The sequence below is a fragment of the Ovis aries genome, chromosome 3 (genome assembly GCF_016772045.2).
Source record: "Ovis aries strain OAR_USU_Benz2616 breed Rambouillet chromosome 3, ARS-UI_Ramb_v3.0, whole genome shotgun sequence".
In the NCBI taxonomy this organism is placed as follows: domain Eukaryota; kingdom Metazoa; phylum Chordata; class Mammalia; order Artiodactyla; family Bovidae; genus Ovis; species Ovis aries.
Genome location: NC_056056.1, coordinates 215053289 through 215074189, shown reverse-complemented (window position 1 = coordinate 215074189; position 20901 = coordinate 215053289). Strand labels below are relative to the sequence as shown.

Genomic DNA, 20901 nt, shown 5'->3' with positions numbered 1-20901 from the left:
ACATTGTCTAACTGGTGACTGCTGCACTTGGAAACTGTCTCCTAGAAGATGTTTTTAGATACCGACCGGGATGTGCTAACCAACCCTTTTTCTTTATTAGGTTAATGTGACAGCGTCAGGCGGGTCCACAGCCCTCCCTCTGCCCCACCTGTCCAGGGCGCCGAGAGTGGGGACATGGAGGAGAGTAAGAATGAGGCCACGAATCGGGCCCACGTCCTCTTTGACCGCTTCGTGCAGGCCACCACCTGCAAGGGGACCCTCAAGGCCTTCCAAGAGCTTTGCGACCACCTGGAACTGAAGCCTAAGGACCACCGCTCCTTTTATCACAAGCTCAAGTCCAAGCTTAACTACTGGAAAGCCAAGGCCCTCTGGGCAAAGCTGGACAAGCGGGGCAGCCATAAGGACTACAAGAAGGGAAAGGTGTGCACGAACACCAAGGTAGGGCCTGGGACTCGCTGGAGAGGGAGAGGGCGTCGGGCGGAGGCAGCCTGTGAGGCCGGGTGGGGTCAGCCTCAGCCTGGGGAGGCGTCAGGCTCAGCCACGTGCGGGTCCTCTGCCTGTGTTCATTCGACTGTCCCTCCTGCCCTGCTCTTACCCCTGGACTGACACAGGCATATGGGGGGTCTCAGCTGCTGAGAACGACCCTGCAGCCAGTTGACACGTGGACTGTTTGATTTTGCTGCAGCTCTGGCTGACTCTGACACTGTTAGAGGACGCAGGCCACTGAGCACAGAGGTAGCCAGGCCCTGGTGGGGTCCTGTCTGCCTGGGTGGCCTGGTGCTTGGCAGAGCAGCCTCTGGACTCAGTGTCTGGTAAGGTGTACAGAGTATTGGCCAACTTGGGGATTTCCCACAGGCTTCAGACCTCCTTTCGTCCATTTTCCAGAGGCCTGTGTTGATAAGCAGGGGCTTTATAAACCAAAGAATTTCTTTTGCTTGCTTCACAATCTAGAGAAATCTTAGGCAAAGACTGAAGATGTCCACTCACGCGGGCCGGAGGAGGCGTCGGGAGTGGAGAAGGATAACACATTCTGTGTTTTCCTCATTATGTAAGAGCCCTTTCTGTGAGAAGCTAGAAAAGCTAGCTTTTGCAGAAGTTGCAGATGACGTTAGGACTGCTGTTACTATTTCATGAGCCTAAGCTTGCCCTGTGTGGGTTTGTATTTGGGTAGGTATTCATACACAGAATTCAAGTAATTCAAGGGTATACTTTTATGAGTGTGCTCTAGAGTTTTATTAAGAATGGGGAGAATTTGAAGCCAGAGGCAGTGCCTGTCTCTCCTCTGGACTTGCATGTGAACTAGTTCCATGTCAGCCTGAGTCCTTCTCTAGAACATGGATCTTCAAGAACTCTCTTCAGCACAGGACGCTCTGACTCCTGAGGATTACCTCCTGGGAGTCTTTCAAGCGGTAGGTCCATCCAGGACCCAGGCTTGCTTGGCTTTGTGTTTAGTGATCTGTGTCTCCTCAAGGAGACGGAGATCTGCTTGACTTATAAGCCTTCCGAAAGGTCTTCTCCGGTTGATGAGAGGTGACATGTGAGTTTTATCCTGTGTTGACGTCATGGCCCGGGTAAAGATCTGCAGGTGCCCTGTCTGAGTTTCTGTCCAGCAGTGAAAGTCAAGTCCTCCTCCATCCAGAGCGCTCACAGCTTCTCTCTGAAGCCATTGTGGGTGCTCCACTCTGACCCAGATGGGAGTGAAGGCTTCTTGGTAGTGGGGAGAATAGCCCTGTGGGGGCTTTGGGGAATGGTAGTCGTGAGGTCAAGAGTGCTGCCTTTGCCCTGAAAGCAGCCGTGTCTTTCAGTGTCTCATCATTGGAGCCGGCCCCTGCGGTCTCCGCACAGCCATCGATTTGTCCTTGCTGGGAGCTAAGGTGGTCGTCGTTGAGAAGCGAGACGCCTTCTCCCGCAACAACGTCTTGCACCTCTGGCCGTTCACCATACATGACCTGCGAGGTCTGGGTGCCAAGAAGTTCTATGGCAAGTTCTGTGCTGGGGCCATCGACCACATCAGTAAGTAAGATCAGCTCTCCTATGGAATCCTGCCTGTGCCCACTTCTCAGGGGACAATGGCAGGCAGATTCTAGAAGCTGGTGTGCCCTGTCATCGTTCATGTCTGTTGTGTAGAGAGCACACTCAACTTGGAGTTGGAGTACCTGCCCTCTGGAGGTTCTGTAACCTGAGATTCTTAAATGCCGATGTGTCTCCTGCGAAATGAGTTGAGCTTAAGGAGCTCTAAGGTCCTGGGCTCTTACTGAGCACCAGCAGTGGGTGGGGTGGGCCCTGGGGCCAGTCCGGGACACGGACCTCCAGTGTGGGCTTTGACCCTCTGGTGGTTCATAGTCCAGAGGGAAAGGCCGGAGGTGTGGGCTCGCTGTGGTGCACTGCTGTGGGTGCCTCCTGACGAGAGGGCACGTGCTCTGGGGGTGGCCCTGGGGATTAGAAGGACAGACTCCTGGTCTGGCTGTGAGTGGCCAGTCGATGGTGGGATTCCTTCGTTGGGTGGTTCTTGCGAGGTCTGCAGCACGCAGGGCTCCTGCTGGACTCTGGTCCCCTCCAGGCTTGGCCTGGGCCCGAGCTTGAGTCAGTAGACATTAATGCAGACAGTGCTTTTGTTTTCATGCTGATCTGAAAAGTGGTTCAGAACAGACTGTCTGCTTTATGAGGCTGAAGTCTTGTCTGTTGATCATCACTGATGGTTTCAGGGGAGCCTTATCAAGGAGCTGCTGTTCTGAGCTCTTCAGGTGTGTCCTGTAAACATCGGCTTCAAAGCAGTTGTGCCAGTTTATCACCTGCTGGCTGACAGATGCCACATTCCACTGGTCGCAGAAGCGCTCTGTCTGTCTGTTGGGCTGTGCTGTATAAAGCATCTTGGAACTCAGTTGTGTACAGCTATAGTGTGTGCCAGCAGAGGATTTAAGGAGTCTGGGAGTGTGACTCGGGAGGGTGGGCAGTGGGGGAAGTAACTGAGATGACTTCAAGGAGGATTAGCATGTTTTCTAGCACGTTGTCACAGCCTGCCGGCACATCAGTCTTAGCAGAGGACAGGGTCGTCGCATCAGTGGGCTTGTCTGCCTTGTGCATGACAGGATTTGTCTTAGAGCCCGGACCCTCTCTCAGCAGCCCTGGGCTGCTGCCGTGCCTGCCACCTGGGAGGTACTCACTGGACGTTGAACAAATACATAACTCTCACTGTGATAATGAGCAAGATTTTCTATCGTTTTGAGCCTTAGTTCCTACACCTGTGGACCAGAGGTGGGAGGGGGGCAGTAAGAGACTGAGGCTAGATGGAGGGTGCTCCTTCAGCGTGTATGGATGTGTAGCCATCAGCGAGGTACGAGGTGAGAAAAGCCATGCGCAGTTCAGGAGGCAGTGCAGCCCTTTGTGTCCAGTGGGAGGTGCTCCTGGGGCCCATCTTCCACCTTCTGTGGTGAGTCCTGTCAGCGCCACAGGTTCTGCTCAGTTACTGTGACTCTGAGCCCATCAGGAGGATGGGGGGCTCTGAGCACATCAGGGAGGATGGGGGGAGCTCTGAGCCCATCAGGGAGGATGGGGGAGCTCTGAGCACATCAGGGAGGGGAGGGGGGCTCTGAGCCCATCAGGGAGGATCAGGGGTCTCTGAGCACATCAGGGAGGGATGGGGGGCTCCAAGCACATAAGGGAGGGGTGGAGGAGCTCTGAGCCCATCAGGGAGGATGAGGGGAGCTCTGAGCACATCAGGGAGGGGTGGGGGGCTCTGAGCCCATCAAGGAGGATGGGGGTCACTCTGAGCACATCAAGGAGGGGTGGGGGGCTCTGAGCACATCAGGGAGGATGGGGGAGGGCTCTGAGCACATCAGGGAGGATGAGGGGGCCTCTGAGCCCATCAGGGAGGATGGGGCAGCTCTGAGCCCATCAGGGAGGATGGGGCAGCTCTGAGCACATCAGGGAGGATGGGGCAGCTCTGAGCACATCAGGGAGGATGGGGAGCTCTGAGCACATCAGGGAGGATGGGGAGCTCTGAGCACATCAGGAGGATGGAGAGCTCTGAGCACATCAGGAGGATGGAGAGCTCTGAGCACATCAGGAGGATGGAGAGCTCTGAGCACATCAGGGAGGATGGGGAGCTCTGAGCACATCAGGGAGGATGGGGAGCTCTGAGCACATCAGGGAGGGATGGGGAGCTCTGAGCACATCAGGGAGGATGGGGCAGCTCTGAGCACATCAGGAGGATGGGGAGCTCTGAGCCCATCAGGAGGATGGAGAGCTCTGAGCACATCGGGAGGATGGGGAGCTCTGAGCACATCAGGGAGGGATGGGGAGCTCTGAGCACATCAGGGAGGATGGGGAGCTCTGAGCGCATCAGGGAGGATGAGGGGCTCTGAGCACATCAAGGAGGATGGAGAGCTCTGAGCCCATCAAGGGAGGATTGGGGGAGCTCTGAGCACATCAGGGAGGATGAGGAGCTCTGAGTGCATCAGGGAGGATGGGGGGCTCTGAGCGCATCAGGAGGATGGGGAGCTCTGAGCACATCAGGGAGGATGGGGAGCTCTGAGCACATCAGGGAGGGATGGGGAGCTCTGAGCACATCAGGGAGGATGGGGAGCTCTGAGCGCATCAGGGAGGATGAGGGGCTCTGAGCACATCAAGGAGGATGGAGAGCTCTGAGCCCATCAAGGGAGGATTGGGGGAGCTCTGAGCGCATCAGGGAGGATGAGGGGCTCTGAGTGCATCAGGGAGGATGGGGGACTCTGAGCACATCAGGGAGGATGGGGAGCTCTGAGCACATCAGGGAGGATGGGGGGAGGGAGCGCGTCTCCTGCTGTCTCAGTGCTTTCGTGTGCTGGGAATACCTAACCCAAGAGGTGGACTTGGCCCTGAGTGTGTCTCTGGAACATCTGCACTGAGTCGTGTTTGCCCTGGGAAAGAAAAGACGCTACAGGCATGGCTGGGGAAAGCCTGCTGCCGGTGACTTTGAGCAGCCGAGTAAACTCTGCGTGCATGGGTGAGTGGGGGAACTGGGGTAGTGATGCTGACTGTCTGTCCTGCTGAGGACCCTCACTCATGCAATCTTCTGCCCACCCAGGTATCCGTCAGCTTCAGCTAATACTTTTGAAAGTAGCCTTGATCCTAGGCATTGAGATCCACGTCAATGTGGAATTCCGAGGACTTGTGGAGCCTCCTGAGGATCAAGAAAATGAACGTGAGTGTACAAATAAGGAGGGAAAGGGGCTGGAAGGGGTGAGAAAGATTCAATCTAGGGAGGAGACGACAGGCATGTTGGGTAGCTTTCAGAGCTGGTTGAAGGGCTTTTCCGTTTGCACAGCCTGAGTCTTTGGAGGAACTTTGATTTAATGAGGGGGCCCTGACGTAGCATGAGGCATGCCGGGTGCTTGGATCCGTTACAGAAGGTCATGTGCTGGGGGATGTTCCTTTGTGAGCCTTCCTCAAAGCTTCTTTCTCTCTTTGGTTTGTGCCCCAAGCTTTTATGCCTGCTATGTTTGACAAGGGGTTTTGTGCCAGCTGCACACCTGGGTATCTAGAGATCTGGGTTTATGAATATCTCAGGTACATGAATGGGTCCGGTGATGACCTTCATTCTGACTTTGGTCCACAGGGATAGGTTGGCGGGCCCTGGTGCACCCCAAAACGCACCCTGTGTCAGAATATGAGTTTGAAGTGATCATCGGCGGAGATGGCCGCAGGAATACCTTGGAAGGTACTGGGCGGTCTCCTCCTGCTGGTTCACAGCCAGGGAATGGTCGCCCTCCCCAAGCCCCGTAAGAGCTTGTGTCCTCGGAGTCCCCACTCCTGAGACCCCTCCTCTGGTCCCTGTCTGTGCTGGTGGATGGCAGGCCCCACCAGCTGGCTCCCAGGCACTTCTCTGGGTGCAGGGAGACAGGCTCTCATGAGCTGGGGGCACTGCAGGTCTAGACCTGACTTACTCAAGCACATGGAGCCTCGCACTGAGTGCTTTGCTGGCCCGTCGGATTTCCAGGCATGTGTTAGCTGTGGGTGACTTGACATCTTGCTGGATTGGGAAGGCTTTGGGAGGTAGACACTTTGCTTCCAGAGGAGAGCTGCCCTCAATTTCCCGTGATTCCCACCCCCCACACTCCCCCACGTCCTCATCAGAACCCCTCCTATTTCTCGTGTTTGACGTGAACTTCCTGCTTCTCTGGCCAGCTCTCATCACCTCTGAAAATTTCTTCCCTGCTTCCCAGGATTTCGTCGGAAAGAATTCCGTGGCAAATTGGCCATTGCCATTACAGCGAATTTTATTAACCGAAATACAACAGCGGAAGCCAAAGTGGAAGAAATCAGTGGTGTGGCTTTTATATTCAACCAAAAATTTTTCCAGGAACTGAGGGAAGCCACAGGTTGGTGTTAATACCTCCACAGCGGAAGGAAAGACTCTGAACCCCGCTCTGGTCCTCGTCGGGGGGCTGGCGGGGCGGGGGTGGCTGCTGCCACCGCCGTGCTGTGGCCCTCTGCCCTTTCTGCGCCCCTGTGCTCCGCTCTGGGCGCTGGGCCGTTCATGCCTCTGTCTCCTGCTCTGCTGGCTTTGGTGCTCATCGCTGTGGCTGGGCTGCTCCTCCTGCTTGAACCCCTTCCCCTGCCTGGCGCTGCGTCGCTGTGGGTGGGAGCCCTGGTTTGTTGAGAAGCAGACTGTAGGTGTTGAGTATTCTTTTTCCTGAGTTCATTTGCCTCTGAAGTAAACCACGTGCCAGATAAAAACGAGGCTATTGTATGGTAGCTTGTGAATAGATTCACTTAGACATTTTGCTGCAACAAAAATGTGTGACAAATGGCAGTTATCTGTTTTCTAGGACACAGTTTCTTGCCATTGCATCTAATTTTTCAGGTTAGTAGAGCTAACCCTACTGACTCTGCTTCCAGCACCTGGTTCTGTCTTGCTTGTGAGCGTCTAGGAGATTCCCCCGTTGCCTGATGAGTATCAAAGAGGCTTAACCTGACTCAGACCCTCTTCCTCAAGGTTAACCTCTCCCTTCTTCCCATCCTCACGTTTCTTCTTCCTGCTGATGGCTGTTGTTAGGATAACAGGGTGTCAGGTAAACGCAGAGCAGCATGAGGATGACCAAGCTTCCCTCTTCTTGTGAGCAACTCGGCAGGGTGTGCAGATCGGGCTCAGATACCTGTCTTCTCTTTCCTGCCTGGGGTTCCAGGACCCCGGTCTCTGTGGACTGATAACAGTCACCCCCCCACATCTCAGCAGACCCTCACGTGGGTGTCTGTCCTCTGTCGCAGGGATCGACCTGGAGAACATTGTCTACTACAAAGACGATACACACTACTTCGTTATGACCGCCAAGAAGCAGAGCTTACTGGACAAAGGGGTGATACTGCATGTGAGTCATGGGTTTCTTTTAGACCTCTTTTCATGTGTCAGGACATGTGATTACCAAGATAAAGAATTTTATTGTCTGATCAGTTTTTTTTGCAAAGTCATTAAAATGAGCAACTCAATCATCTCCTAGGACTGTGCGTTTTGTAATCCTCTGATGTATTTTAGTTTAACACTTTAAAAAACCTCTTATTTTGGAAAATGTCAAGTGTGAACAAAAGTGGAGAGACTTGGGTAATGAACCCCCTTGTGCTTCTTATCTAGCTTCACAGGGATCAGCACGCGGCCAGCACTGCCTACTCCCCACTCCTGCGTGGGGCTTTGCAGAGCAATCTCAGGTAGCATTTTGTGCATAAATATTCAGTGTAGTTTTAGTGCTTAGGTTTGTGGCTTATGGTGCCTTCCCATGTGGCTGATGATTGGTTGGTTAATAAGTTGTCCTTTGGGAGAGGGTTGTAGAGCAAAGGGGTTATAGAGGGAAGGGAGTTTGGTATTTCTGGGAGGCTCAGAGCAGTTCTGGCTTTACTGCGGATCTGGTTACAGCGGCCCAGGGAACAGAGCCTCGGTCAGGCTTTATTTGGACCTCTTTGTGGCCTGACAGTGAGGACTCTTGTTCACCCAGAGTCAGGGCCAGCGAAGCCTTTTTTCCAGATGACTAATTGTGTGACATTCCCCGAGACGATGACCTGGAAATGGAATCAGAGAGCCACAGGTGGATGGTTCCTCCAGAGATGGTTCCTTAGGAGAGTTTCTTAAGTCTTGCTTGGTCTGGCTGGTCTGGGTTTGAGAATTCTGTTCCTGTGATGATGTGCTGACCGAGGCCCCTGCGGTCCCAGCACAGACTCATGGCTGAGTGTCCGGGTGTCCCAGCTCTGCAGGGTGGTGATGCGTTACACTGCCGCTTTGCCTTGGGCAGTGCTGGGGAGCAGGGAGCTTGCCCGCAGCAGTCTCCTCTTCGGGGGCCTCCTGTCTGTGTCTCAGCCCCGTGGCCTCTGTGTGTGTGAGAAGGGAGCAGAGCGTGGATGCAGCCGGTGCCACCAGAGTGTATCCAGAGTGGGATATACTCAGCTGGATGTTTCACCGGGAAGAGATACTCATGAGCCTGCTAGTGCTCCTCGGGGCCAAGCTAAGACTTGACATCTACTGTCCTCGTCAGGGCTATGGTAATCAGTTGACATTATGTTGGAACAATCTAGAATGCCGCAACCTGATGTACTTTTCCTTTCTGTGTTTTTTTTTTTTAGCGCGTAGGGTGTGTGCCACTGAATCCTGAGCCCACAGTGGCTACTCACTAAGTATTGAACAAACCAACTTGAGTGTGCATGTTTGCCCTTTCCAAGTTGTCTGGGCAGCTGGAGGTGCCCTCAGGGACACTTGGAGAGCTCCAGTCCCCCTTGAGGAGGAGGCCTGGTCAGTGTGCAGGAACCTCTGGAGCAAAGGAGTTTCTCAATCCTCTCTATGGAGAGCCCTTTTTCTCTCGTCGTTTCCCTTTGTTGGTGGATTACTGTGGGGCCTTCCAGAATCCCCTATATTCTTTGGAAAGCTTTTGTTCCGTCCTCAGTGTATCTCTTGCCGGGTCCCTGGGCTGCTGGTGCCCCCACCTCCTTATCCGTCGGGCATGGAAGCTTTTGGGTTCTTCCTTTGGGGTCTATGGGAGACGTAGGTTGAGTGTCCTGTGTCGTCCAGTTGCTGTCAGAAGAGGATGCTTACTGATAGCAGCCTTAACTGGGGATGCTTTTCAGTTTACAAGGCACCATCCCACGAGTCATTGTATTTGATGTTTAGAGCAGCTCTGTGAGGTGGAGTGGACTAGACTGCACAAGTAGGGACTTGTTCCAAGAACGATGGAAAAGCAGGGACTGTTTCTAGGTGGCAAAACCTGTGTTCCCTTAGAAACAAGCCCCCCACCCTTCCCAAATTTGTGTGGAGGACTTACTTTGGAACAGGAAGCCACTCTTGGGGCAGGGAAGGTGGTGTGGCCGTAGCCAGTGGGCACCTATGCCCCTGCCTGGGCTTTCCCTTGAGCCTCCCCCCATCTCTGGAGACAGGACTACGCTGACACGGAGCTCTTGCTCTCCCGGGAGAATGTGGACCAGGAGGCCCTGCTGAGCTACGCCCGGGAGGCAGCCGACTTCTCCACCCAGCAGCAGCTGCCGTCGCTGGACTTCGCCATCAACCACTACGGGCAGCCTGACGTGGCCATGTTCGACTTCACATGCATGTACGCCTCCGAGAACGCGGCCCTGGTGCGGGAGCACAACGGGCACCAGCTGCTGGTGGCTCTGGTGGGGGACAGCCTCCTGGAGGTGAGAGCGGGTACTAGGGGGGCAGCATGACTAGGAACCTGGGGTCCCAGGCTGGGAGCGTCTGTGTTACCCTGCCATGTAGAGTCCAGCCTGGGGGCTCAGGGCCTGCTGAGTTAGGGTTAGGACCTGCCAGGTTGTGGAGGGGAAGGGCAGTATGTCCTGCCAGAACGTCCTCTCAGGGGCAGAGGCTTTCTTTGCTCAGGGGTTTAGTTTCCCTCTATTAAAAGGTAATTAATTCTCTGTTTTCTATCTCCTAGCCTTTTTGGCCAATGGGAACAGGAATAGCCCGAGGCTTTCTGGCTGCTATGGACTCAGCCTGGATGGTGCGTAGCTGGTCTCTGGGGACGAGCCCCTTGGAAGTCCTGGCAGAGAGGTAACCGCAGGGGCCCTCTGCGATGAGATGGAGCGTCAGTTGCAGGCTGGGCTCAGGTTTCTCCTTCTTAATTGATGATATATTCTTATTTAGGAGAAGAAAGGTAAGATAGGTATTCATAAAATCATAGAAACCTACCGGTCATCTCAGTGATGTTCTCCTGTCACTCTCCAAAGCAAACTCTTCCAAGCGGTGTCTGAATAAAAATTCAGACATTGAAGGATGTTCTCCGATTCCTCTGTGACAATTATGTAAACAGGGGTATGAAAATCCTGTGTCAAGTCCTTCTTGTCTTTGAACTAGAGAGGCTAATACTAATGAAATCAGCGTGGTAGCTGGGGATGTACTTACTTAGAACTAATTAAAGATAACCTTTGAATTCAAAGGAAGACACCAAACTGCTTGTAAACATTTCTCAAACGTCAGATATTTTGAAGCAGATAATTGTAAATGAGCTAAGACCTGGGCTTTGCATGCTGATAAATACAGGTGCCTTGACCAGAACTAGAGAAAGAGGATGTACTGGGTGAAATTTGGGGTTCATATCATTTTAAGTCTGTTACATAAGGTTCTCTAGGGTCACAGTTACCTAGGGGGTCACAGCCAGGAAATAGCAGTGCTTCGAGGCTGGGAAACCTGGCTGGTCTCAGGGGTCACGAGGGTGTGGAGAGAAACTGGACACATGCTGTTGAGAGGGTGGGGTGTGTGGGAGGGGACCTTTGGTGGCAAGTTTTTTTCACCAGTGACTTTCTTAAAAATTTAGTGAACTTGCCGAAACAGAGCACAGTAGTAAATTAGATTTGGGCTTTGCTTTTGCCCACAGCGGTGTGCTTGCCTTTCATGCTGGGGCGTAGCAGTCTGGGGCGTAGCAGTCTGGGGCCTGTGGGGTCTTGGAGGTGGAGGGGATGGGAAACAAGGCTGATGTGGGGGTGGTGGAACCCCATCCAGGAGGAAGGTTGGCCCTGCCCTGGGCTCTCAGAACACAGAAATATCATCAGAGGTGTTTCTGTTACTGTAACTGCTCTGAGCGTATTGTTCGTTGTTGCAGGGAAAGCATTTATAGGTTGCTGCCTCAGACCACCCCTGAGAACGTGAGCAAGAACTTCAGCCAGTACAGCATTGACCCTGTCACCAGATACCCTAATGTGAACGTGAACTTTCTCCGGCCGAGCCAGGTGAGAGTCCCTGGCCAGTTGGGCATGTCCTGGCCACTGTCAGGCCCGGTCAGACCCTGTGGATACAAGCATACACAGCCTTCCTTATGAACCAAGTGACGTCTCCCTGAGTTGGCTGAGGAGGCGTTTTCCATCAGCAGATGGAGCAGCCAGGGCGGCAGGTGTGCAGTGACGAGCAGGGCACAGCCCTGGCTCCCTGGGCAGGGCGTGTGGTACACATGTGTGTCACTGCCACCAGTCACTGTGACCGGGCCCTCCCCTCCCCTGCATTTGTCTCCTCGTCTGCGCCACGGAGACCACCACCCCAGCTCCCCGGGTCTTTGTGCTGCAGACAGGACTGGTCCCTTGAGAGGATTTGGGAAGATAAGACTCTCTGCAAGTAAAAAATACTGTTGTCCAGCTCACAATGTCTGAAGCCTTGTTATTGCACCAAGAGTGACATTTCACAAAGCACAATAATTCCAAAGAGTCCAACAACGGCGAGAAAGCAGCTCATTCAAGATATCTGTGTCCTAGATTGTACACTGGGCCTCTATGTTTAGGGGCGAAACCTGCTGTTACCGGGCAGGAGTCATGGCCCAGCAGAGACTAAGCAAGCCCCTCCCGCTGTGGCCAAGTGTCTCTCTGTCACAGGTTCTCACAGTGCACGTGCGTGTGTGTGTGTGACCCACTGCATCCCAGAAGGGGTGAAGGTTGGCCTTATCCCTTCTGACCACACTTTGCCCAGGTTTTCACTGTGGTCATTCTGTTCTCAGGTGGGCCTTGGTTCCTTGGTGTGTGATTTCCCTTCTTAACGGCTTATAACCTTCCTGCCAGGTGCGCCATCTGTATGATACCGGAGACACAAAAGATGTTCATTTGGAGATGGAGAACCTTGTGAATTCCCGAACCACCCCGAAGCTGGCCCGCAACGGTGAGTCCTGCTTCGGCCTTTCAGCCAACTCAGCGTGTTCTGTGCGAAGGCTGGGCTCCGGTGCGCACAGTGCTCATCAGGACTGGACGGGATGTGACTGCTCTGCCCCGTGATACACAAGTCAGCCTCACAGCCAGGAAATAGCAGCGCTTTGAGGCTGGGAAGCCTGGTCTCAGGGGTCACGCGGGTGTGGAGAGAAGCTGGATACGTGCTGTTGAGAGGGCGGGGTGTGTGTGCAGGGGCCTTTGAGTGCACATGCCAGCCAAGGTTTGCGGGGAAGGTCTTAGCGAAGAAGCTGTGGCCTGGAAGCTGAGGACCACGAGCCTGCAGGACACAGTGGTAGAGGCAGAGCCCATGCTGTACTTTGTGTCTGGTGAGGCCTCTGAAGAGTTCCTGGGGAGGAGAGTGGTCACTGCAGTGGGCCAGGCAGAGAAGGGCACCGGGCCGAGTGGGTAGTCAGGGCTGCGTCCACGTCGGGTTCACTGGCCTGACGTTGAGGCTGTGGATGAGAAAGGAGGCTGCGTCCAGTCAAGCCGTGCCCATTGGTGAAGGATGTGGCTTGCCATCTGAACTTGGGTTTCAGTGCCTGAAATGGGGGTGCCTATTGTGCCTCGCTTGGGCTATGAGGACTTGGGGGCATGGTGAGGTGTTCACTGCAACACTTGGTGTACAGCGGGGTGTCAAGAGTGGTAGTCGGGAGTATTAAGGAGCCAGAAGCATTGAAGAGCCTGAATAAGGAACTGGGGCTGAAGGTTTGAGTTCTGTCGTGGGTTTCTTGAAGTTGACGTGCTGTTGGAATATCAAGATCATCTTCCTTGAAGGCAGAGAGTGTGTCTTGTTTGGCCACCCCATACGGCTTGTGGGACCTTAATTCCCTGACCAGGGATTGAACCCGTGCCCTTGTCAGTGAAAGCAAGGCATCCCAACCTCTGGACTGCCAGGGAATTCCCCAGAGAGTGTGTCTTTGTTCACTGTAGTTCTGGAGCTTGAACTATTGAGGTTGTCCAGTACATACTGGACCACTGGACACAGACTTGGGAAACATCTGAATAAAGTTAATCTAGGAAGCCAAGAGACTTAGACGAGGACACTAGCATTGCTTCTCTGTGTCATTTCAGGATTCATTTCCCTAAAACACTTAAATAAAACAGGCTTTTTAGAAATGCGGTTTTAATCTTATGTTCAAAAAGCACTTAGTGACCCAGTACAAGGTTAAATATTTTCAGCTGCCTAAAGTAAGGAATAGACCTTCTTGGACACGAATAGGAGTTACCAGATTCTTCTAAATGCTCTGTTAGACTTCCCTGGTGGCTCAGACGGTAAAGCATCTGTCTACAATGTGAGAGACCTGGGTTGGGAAGATTCCCTGGAGAAGGAAATGGCAACCCACTCCAGTACTCTTGCCTTGAAAATCCCATGGATAGAGGAGCTTGGTGCATGGGGTCGCAAAGAGTCGGGCACGACTGAGCGACCTCACTTGCACTTTCACTTTTCTAAATGCTCTATGTCAGGGCTCTTCTGATGCAGCTATGAAAGCGGATTTTTATGACAGCTCTTCATGTTTTAGGAGACACGTCAGTGACCGGAAGTGTCCCTGGATGTGCGCTGTCTCTGCGTTGAGTGTTTCAGGGCATGGCGGCTTGTCTTGCTGAGGGCTCAGCCTGCCGCTCTGGGGTCCTTGCCTTCGCCTGTGTGATCCTGCAGAGTTGCTTTCACTTGGAAAGTGCAGGACCGAACCTTTCTTCTTGGGTCCGCCAAGTGTTGCTTTGCAGGGAAGGCGTCTCCTCTCCCAGCTGCTGCCAGCTCTCCAGGGAGATCTCAGGGCCACTGGTGTGAAGGTGTCAGCAGGTGGTCATTGCCTCAGCATCCCTGTCCTGGAGAGCCGCCAGGACCCTGGGCTTCAGCGTGCTTGGGTCCAGGTCACCCACGGGCAGCCTGTCGTCTGTCCGGGGCATGGACGTTGACCTCAGAGTCTGGATAAATTGGGAGTTTCTTGCCTAAACCTAAAACTTCATGGGAATTCCCTGGGGTTCCGTGGTTAGGACTCTGCGCTCTCACTGCTATGGTCCCACGTTCAGTCAGTTCAGCAGTCTCCCTATTGAGGAACTAAGATCCCATAAGCCACACCGTGGAGCCAAGAAAAAAAAAAAAAATTATATAATACCAGTTAAATAGCTTCTTACTTTTGAAAACCAGTGACGGCTATTTTGTCCCTCCCTTCAGTAGTTTTTCAGACTGGTTACGTGGATTCTCTGTCAAGGCTCCCAGGTGACCACATCTCCAATAATAACGTTGTTGTTGTTGTTCTAGAGTCTGTGGCTCGTTCCAGCAAGCTGCTGGGTTGGTGCCAGCGGCAGACAGACGGCTATGCCGGGGTGAACGTGACGGACCTCACCATGTCGTGGAAGAGCGGCCTGGCCCTGTGTGCCATCATACACAGATACCGCCCTGACCTGATGTGAGTCCAGGCTCGACCTCATCCGTATTCCCCGAGCTCAGGTGGCCCTTTCCTAGAACAGGACACGTAGCGCAATGCTTCCTCTGCAGCTTGTGACTGGTCTTGATGTAGCCATGTTTAAAGCTCTGTCTCTCAGGCGCTCTGTAGCCCGGCCCAGTAGTGGCCAGCTAAGTGTATAAGTCTCCACACTTGCAAGGTGGACCCCCCGAGCCTGCTAACATCCCATGAAGGGAAACCCTGTTTCCTGGCCCCAGCTGAGCTTTGCACACAGCTAGCTCTCTGTCCAGTGCTGCTGGTCACAAGGAGAGCCTGGCCGGGTGGGGCCCGAAGCACGTGTGTCCCTCCTGGCAGAGCAGCTGCTCCGTTCAGTGGGGCTTGCCCACATTGTCAAGCCCGTGACGTTCAGGTGGCCTTACCTTCCTGTGTGTGCCATTTCCTCTCTTGGGCATCCTGTGCTCATCTAGAGGCAGACTAGCGCAGCAGGACGACCCAGGTCAGCTGGTGCCTGGTGCACCCAGCTGCCCTTGCAGGCAGTCCTTACCATGGAAGCCAAACAGGAAGATTCAGAAATGAGCGGAGCACGTGGGATTATTTTGACTGTCTGTGTCCTTCCATCATTAGGTTACAGGCCCATTTTTGTGTATGTTTTATTTCAATGATTACCTAAGGAATCCTGAAAGACCTAGTTCCCATTTATGCTAATAAAGCAGCCTCACCTGGTGTTTAGAAATGGGGATTTCTGATTTGCTTGGATAAGGTAAGTGACCTCTGGCACCCGGCCCCTGGCTCATGCAGAGGTGGATATAAAGCGGGTGGAAGTAGGACCTAGTCACCCTCTCCGGGGGCAGCTTGAGGACGACTGGTAATGGCACAGGAGTGCTGAAACGGCCTGGCGAGTCACTCTGCTCCAGAGGGCTGGGCTCACAAGCACCGGAGGGAGCCTGGCCGGTGGGTGGGGCCACACTTTTGTTGAATGGACCGAAGGGGCTCTGGGGGCCTGGGGATTTCCTCCTGATGCACACAGAGCCCGGGGTCGTTAACTTGGCACTGGTCAGGCTGTATGTAGTGCCTTCACTCAGGATGCGGCCTCCATAGTTTAATAGGCTTAATATACAGGGTAAAGGAATTTAGCAAAGGAAAAGTTACACAAGTCAGTAGGTTAACGTAAAATAAGGCCCGCTCAGTTAGTCTGAAGTCACCTATTGAAGGAAGCTATCAGTCTTGACTGAATAGCAGGAAGCCTGAAACCCAGTGGGAAGTGTTCGTTAATCTGAGTACTTAGGGAAACTCAGGGACTTAGCAACGAAACAACCTTTTGAGGAAAGTTTTGGAATTTCCCTGTGAGCAGATGGCCGAGTATGATTCACTAGAGCTGACCTAGTCCATCAACAGCTTGTCAGCTCCGTGGACTCAGGGGTGATGGCTCCAGGCTTTTTAAACACAGCCTCATCCAAACAGGGCCTGTTCCCCGTTGCGCATGAGGTTAATACACGCGGACCACACGCAGGTGCAGGGGAAGCAATAAAAACAGCTCCTTTCCTTGAGCCTACATTTTAGTAAGAAGTTTACGTTATTGGAGAAATGTTTTGTTTTCCAACTTTTCCCTCTTGTCATTTGTGGGTAGATCTTTAATCTGGTGTTCTTCCGGAGGATGATTTGATTTTGTTAGTAAGAGGAAGCAAGCTGAGAAGTGAGATAGGTTTGCTGTCTTAATTTCACTGAGGTCCTAAACCCGGGCTTTTAAATGAGTACTCCACGATACAGTGTTTTCTGGTCTGGGGCTCTGTCAAGCGTGGTCTTGACATGTCTTCTTCATCCTGTTCCTCATAGAGATTTTGACTCTTTGGATGAGCAGAATGTGGAGAAGAATAACCAGCTGGCCTTCGATATTGCTGAGAAAGAGCTGGGCATTTCTCCCATCATGACAGGCAGAGAGATGGCCTCAGTGGGGGAGCCGGACAAGCTGTCCATGGTGATGTACCTGACCCAGTTCTACGAGATGTTCAAGGACTCGCTCCCCTCCCGAGGTGAGGGTCCCCAGGGCTGCTGGGTGGGTCCCTGTGGCCCTTGTTCCATCAGACCTGCTTCTCTGCAGGTGTTGCCAGGCCCTCCTTCTGACCCACCTTTTGGTCAGCACACCTGGAAATGTGGAGTCCGTGAGCGTTCCTATCCAGAGTCTTGTCCCTTTCTCTCCGAACCAGCCTCTTTGAAAAGTGCTTTTGCTGTGACCTGGGCTTTCTCACTGCCCTGTCTCTGTGGCACTTTGCAACCCAGTCTCTGCTCTGGCCAAACTGTTCTTCGTAGTCACGGAGAATCACCAAACGCATACCCTTCCCCCTTCTCACCTCTCAGGCACTTGGCTGTTCCGTGTTGTTCAGTGCTTAGAACGACGTTTGTTCCCTTGAAACTCTGTCTTGCTCTTGGCTTCTGTGATCCTGGACCACACTTGCCTCATTCTCGTTCCTCTGTGACTGTTCCTTCTCTGGCTGCTCTTTCTTTTCCTGCTTTTTAGTGTTTCCAGAAATCTTCCCTTGGCCCTCAGGCTGCTGGGAAACAGATTAAGTAAGCATCATGATGCTTACGCGTGTTGACCATGGTACCTGACCTGGTTTGCACCCCATTGCCTGCCCTGTTCAACTGGAGGCAAGTCACTAAACTTCCCTGTGCCTCAGTTTCCCCTTCTATAAAATGGGGGCAATATGTATATGATTAGATTGTGAAATGCTGAAAAGAGTGTTTGGCGAATGGAAGCACTTACATAAATGTTAGTTATTTCAATTATTATCTCAGCGTTACTGTTGTCACTAATAAAATGTTGGAATCCCGAGATTTGAGGTGCCGTTTTCCGGCATCTTCTAGCCATGTACTTGTAGACCTCTGAGGCTTTTTCTTGTTAGAGATACAGTTCTTGCGACAGAAATCTACAAGTCTAACATCAGTATGCCCGTCAGGGAGAGCCCTGCTCCATGTGAAGCTAAGTACAGGTGTCTGCACACCGCAGAATGATGACTTGGCTTGTACCTTGTCTTCCCCATGTCTCTCCCATTCTATCTCTGCTTGACCTTTTTATCCTCAAAGTGAGGCTTTGGCGCTCTGCTGTGACCCACACGCACAGGCAGACTGCAGTTTTTGAAAAGCAGAAGCAGAGGATTTTGTGACTGAAGTTGAGCGGGGCAAGTGTTGGTCCTGTTTGTGTGCACGGAGAAGAGAAGGCCTAGCGTGCAGGCCTCTGTGCATTTTCTCGGGCTTTCTTGCTAGGTTCAGAGCACCCTAGCCCTCCTGCGGGGAGGCTCCCTCAGGGCTGTCCTTGAACACTGCTGATTTCTGCCTTCAGATGCCTCAGACCTGAATGCGGAGGAGAGGGCTGTCCTAATAGCCAGCACCAAGTCCCCCATCTCCTTCCTGAGCAAACTTGGGCAGACCATTTCTCGGAAGCGCTCCCCCAAGGTAAGCGGACGGGATTTCCTCGAGCTGCAGAGCTAGAGATGAGGTGCAGAGAGTGAAGGAACATGGTTTCCCTCTGTTCTTGGTGCAGGACAAGAAGGAAAAAGACTTGGATGGTGCTGGGAAGAGGAGAAAGACCAGCCAGTCAGAGGAGGTGAGAGAAATGTCTGGGGTTTGCCAGAGCGACTGTACTGTGCCTCTTCGTGGCTTAATCCCCCAGTGTCCAAGTTAGTATTGCTGGACCCTTCCAGTTCATCCGCGTGAGGTGGGTGGGCACGGATGCTTCCTGTGGCCTTGTGCCTCTGTTCTCTGGAGAGCATTCCAGGAGCACACGCGTGTGCACGTGGCCTTCCTTTCTCTGTGCATGCACATGGTAAAGGGCAAGCGGCCTTCTGGGGATGTGGCCACACCAGCAAAAGCCGGAGCGCCTCTCCATTGCTGCCCCCGCCCTGAGTCCCATCTTGAGAAGAGAACCGCGAGGAGCGCTCTAACATGCCAGGCCCGGGGGGGCAGGAGGGCTTTTCTGACACAGGTGGTTCTCGGGGCCCATATTCCTCAGGAGGACACACCCCGGGGCCACAGAGGAGGAAGGCCCACCCTAGTGAGCACGCTGACTGACCGGAGGATGGACGTGGCCCTCGGCAACCAGAACAAAGTGAAGTACATGGCAACCCAGCTGCTGGCCAAGTTTGAGGAGAACGCGCCCCCACAGTCTGTGGGTGTGAGGAGACAGGTAGGCCCCACTCACCCGCCGGGACCTGGTCTGGCCTCAGAGGAAGGGGCTGGTGAGATGAGGAATGTCCCAGACCCCCTGAGGGCTCCGGGCTCGAGGTGGCGTCTGTGTGGGGAGGGACTGGGGTTACTGTCGTCACCAGGCAGGTCCCAGGTGTCTGGCAGACGCCCACCCAGGCCCTTTGCAGCATGGTGGGGTCTTGGTCTCTGCACGTAGTTGTGTGTTCACATGCATACATATATGAGTAATAAACCAGCGCTTGCCCGATCAACCTCAGTCACAGAAACCTCCGCTTCTGCTTTTTGAGGAAAATGCTGAAAAATATAATGTTGGTAATTAAGGCCCCTATAATGTTATTAACGCTTTCCCATGTTTCTTTCGGGTCTTCCTTCAGTGCGTCTTCGTTTTCACAGTTGAGGTCATTGTTGACGTACACTTTTCTGTTCTGCTTTCTTCCTGTAACTTTGGGCAGTATTTCCATGTTCCAAACTCCTTACAAGTCTCTTCCAAAGTGTGCGCTCTACACCTTTCTTAACCCTTCTTCTGGTGCTGAGTGTTGACTTGTTTCTCATCGCTAATGATAAGCACAGAGGTAAATACTCTGGTGATAAAGATGCCTTATTAGACTGTCCTTGACGAGGTCAAGAGTGGGCATGTTGTCAAGATGCTCCGTGGAGTAACCTCACTCCCCTGAGTCCTGCTGAGGGCTGGCCGGCGATGTCTGTCCAGTCTCGTCTCTCCTCTTGCTCATCCAGAAGTCACTGTCTTCTCCTGGGAGGAAGTGCTGGCATAGTGCGGTCCACACCGAAAGCTTCTTCCCGGACCCCTGGTGCTTAAGCGCATGTCTCCTCTTCACCTTCTCCACGTCGACAGCCCCTGTTCCTGTGGTCCAGGGCAGGGCCCACCACATGAACATCTTCTCACATTTGGTGCTCGCTCAGATCCTCACGCCTCAGGCATCGGTGCTGAGGAGCCTGCAGCCCAGGCCCCGTCCCACCTCGGGAACATGGGATGCTGTCCGCCAGAGGAAGTTGGTCCTCAGGAGATGCACGCCTCATTTTCCAAGTGGCAGTTAGTGGTTTAGGCTCAGAGCAGTGAGCTTGGGGAAAGGATACTCAGAATTACAGCTCTGTCTATCTTCTCCTTTGCATTTGTTTTTGACCTAGTTGGGGGTTTGGTTTTTTTTTTTAAAGTGTAACCTATATGTCTTCTTTATAAGTGTGCTTTCTAGAATTAATTCTGTGAGCCCTCCTACAGGTCTTAGGTGTGTGTCTGTGTGCTGTGAGAATCTTCTTCGTGTCTTCTACCTTAATGTGTGTGTTTTTGTTTTTCTGTCTCCATGTGCTGTCCCTCCCCGCACTGGCCTGTGTGTTCCAGCCGACACAGGAGCGTGGGGTCAGCCAGCCATCCCGCTGCCTGCCCGAGCAGGGTCGCTCTGCTCCCACCCCCCAGTGGAAACAGGTAAAGGAACTGCCCGGGCCCAAGCCTTCCCACCCGCTCCTCCTCTGAGCCAGCTTGGTGGAGGCCTCACTGGAGCCCCGGGTAGGGATCTGTGCGCATTTGAGTAGACTCCACAAAGATTCAGCAGAGAGTACTGACAGTATCAGGCGTCCCAAATAGCTCAGTTGCTAAAGAATCTGCCTATAATGCAGGAGACCCTGGTTCGATCCCTGGGTTGGGAAGATCTGCTGGAGAAGGGATAGGCTACCCACTCCAGTATTATTTGGCTTCCCTTGTGGCTCAGCTGGTAAAGAATCCGCCTGCAGTTTGAGAGAACTGGGTTCGATCCCTGGGTTGGGGAGATCCCCTGGAGAAGGGAAAGGCTACCTGCTCCAGTATTCTGGCCTGGAGAATTTCATGGACTGTATAGTCCATGGGGTCGCAAAGAGTCGGACACGACTGAGCAGCTTTCTCTTTCACTAACAGTATCGCTTGACCTCTATAACCCTTCAGTTTTGGGAATCCAGTGAGCAGGCTGGGCTGTTTGTTTAGTGCTGAAACCAGCTGGGACTGTGTGGTGAGGTTCCGGAGTCTTTGGGGTTTTGCTCTTGTAACCTTTGTCCCAAGTTGACCTTTAGCTGACTCATGTCTGCATGACCCTTGGAGGACCATCCTGAGTTTGGGGCTTGGGGCAGTGGGTCTTTCCTGTTAAAC

At 53.2% G+C, this 20901-nt stretch overlaps 1 protein-coding gene across 11 annotated transcripts in view; it reads left to right on the top strand.

Annotated features, from left to right (window-relative positions):
* The window catches only part of MICAL3 (microtubule associated monooxygenase, calponin and LIM domain containing 3), a 147726-nt gene that overhangs the window by 68041 nt on the left and 58784 nt on the right, over positions 1 to 20901 (top strand). For 9 of the 11 annotated variants that reach the window (XM_060413552.1, XM_060413551.1, XM_060413547.1 and 6 more), the window contains exons 2-17: positions 101 to 438; positions 1806 to 2013; positions 5066 to 5182; positions 5597 to 5698; positions 6204 to 6359; positions 7249 to 7349; positions 9394 to 9651; positions 9909 to 10024; positions 11073 to 11199; positions 12016 to 12112; positions 14423 to 14570; positions 16401 to 16597; positions 17905 to 18017; positions 18106 to 18168; positions 18574 to 18747; positions 20125 to 20208. In XM_060413552.1, coding sequence (XP_060269535.1) covers positions 175 to 438; positions 1806 to 2013; positions 5066 to 5182; positions 5597 to 5698; positions 6204 to 6359; positions 7249 to 7349; positions 9394 to 9651; positions 9909 to 10024; positions 11073 to 11199; positions 12016 to 12112; positions 14423 to 14570; positions 16401 to 16597; positions 17905 to 18017; positions 18106 to 18168; positions 18574 to 18747; positions 20125 to 20208 — 2325 coding nt within the window. In that variant the 5' untranslated portion in view covers positions 101 to 174. The remainder of the gene's footprint in view (positions 1 to 100; positions 439 to 1805; positions 2014 to 5065; positions 5183 to 5596; positions 5699 to 6203; positions 6360 to 7248; positions 7350 to 9393; positions 9652 to 9908; positions 10025 to 11072; positions 11200 to 12015; positions 12113 to 14422; positions 14571 to 16400; positions 16598 to 17904; positions 18018 to 18105; positions 18169 to 18573; positions 18748 to 20124; positions 20209 to 20901) is intronic. The other 2 variants (XM_027968077.2, XM_060413553.1) reach the window with 1 other exon arrangement.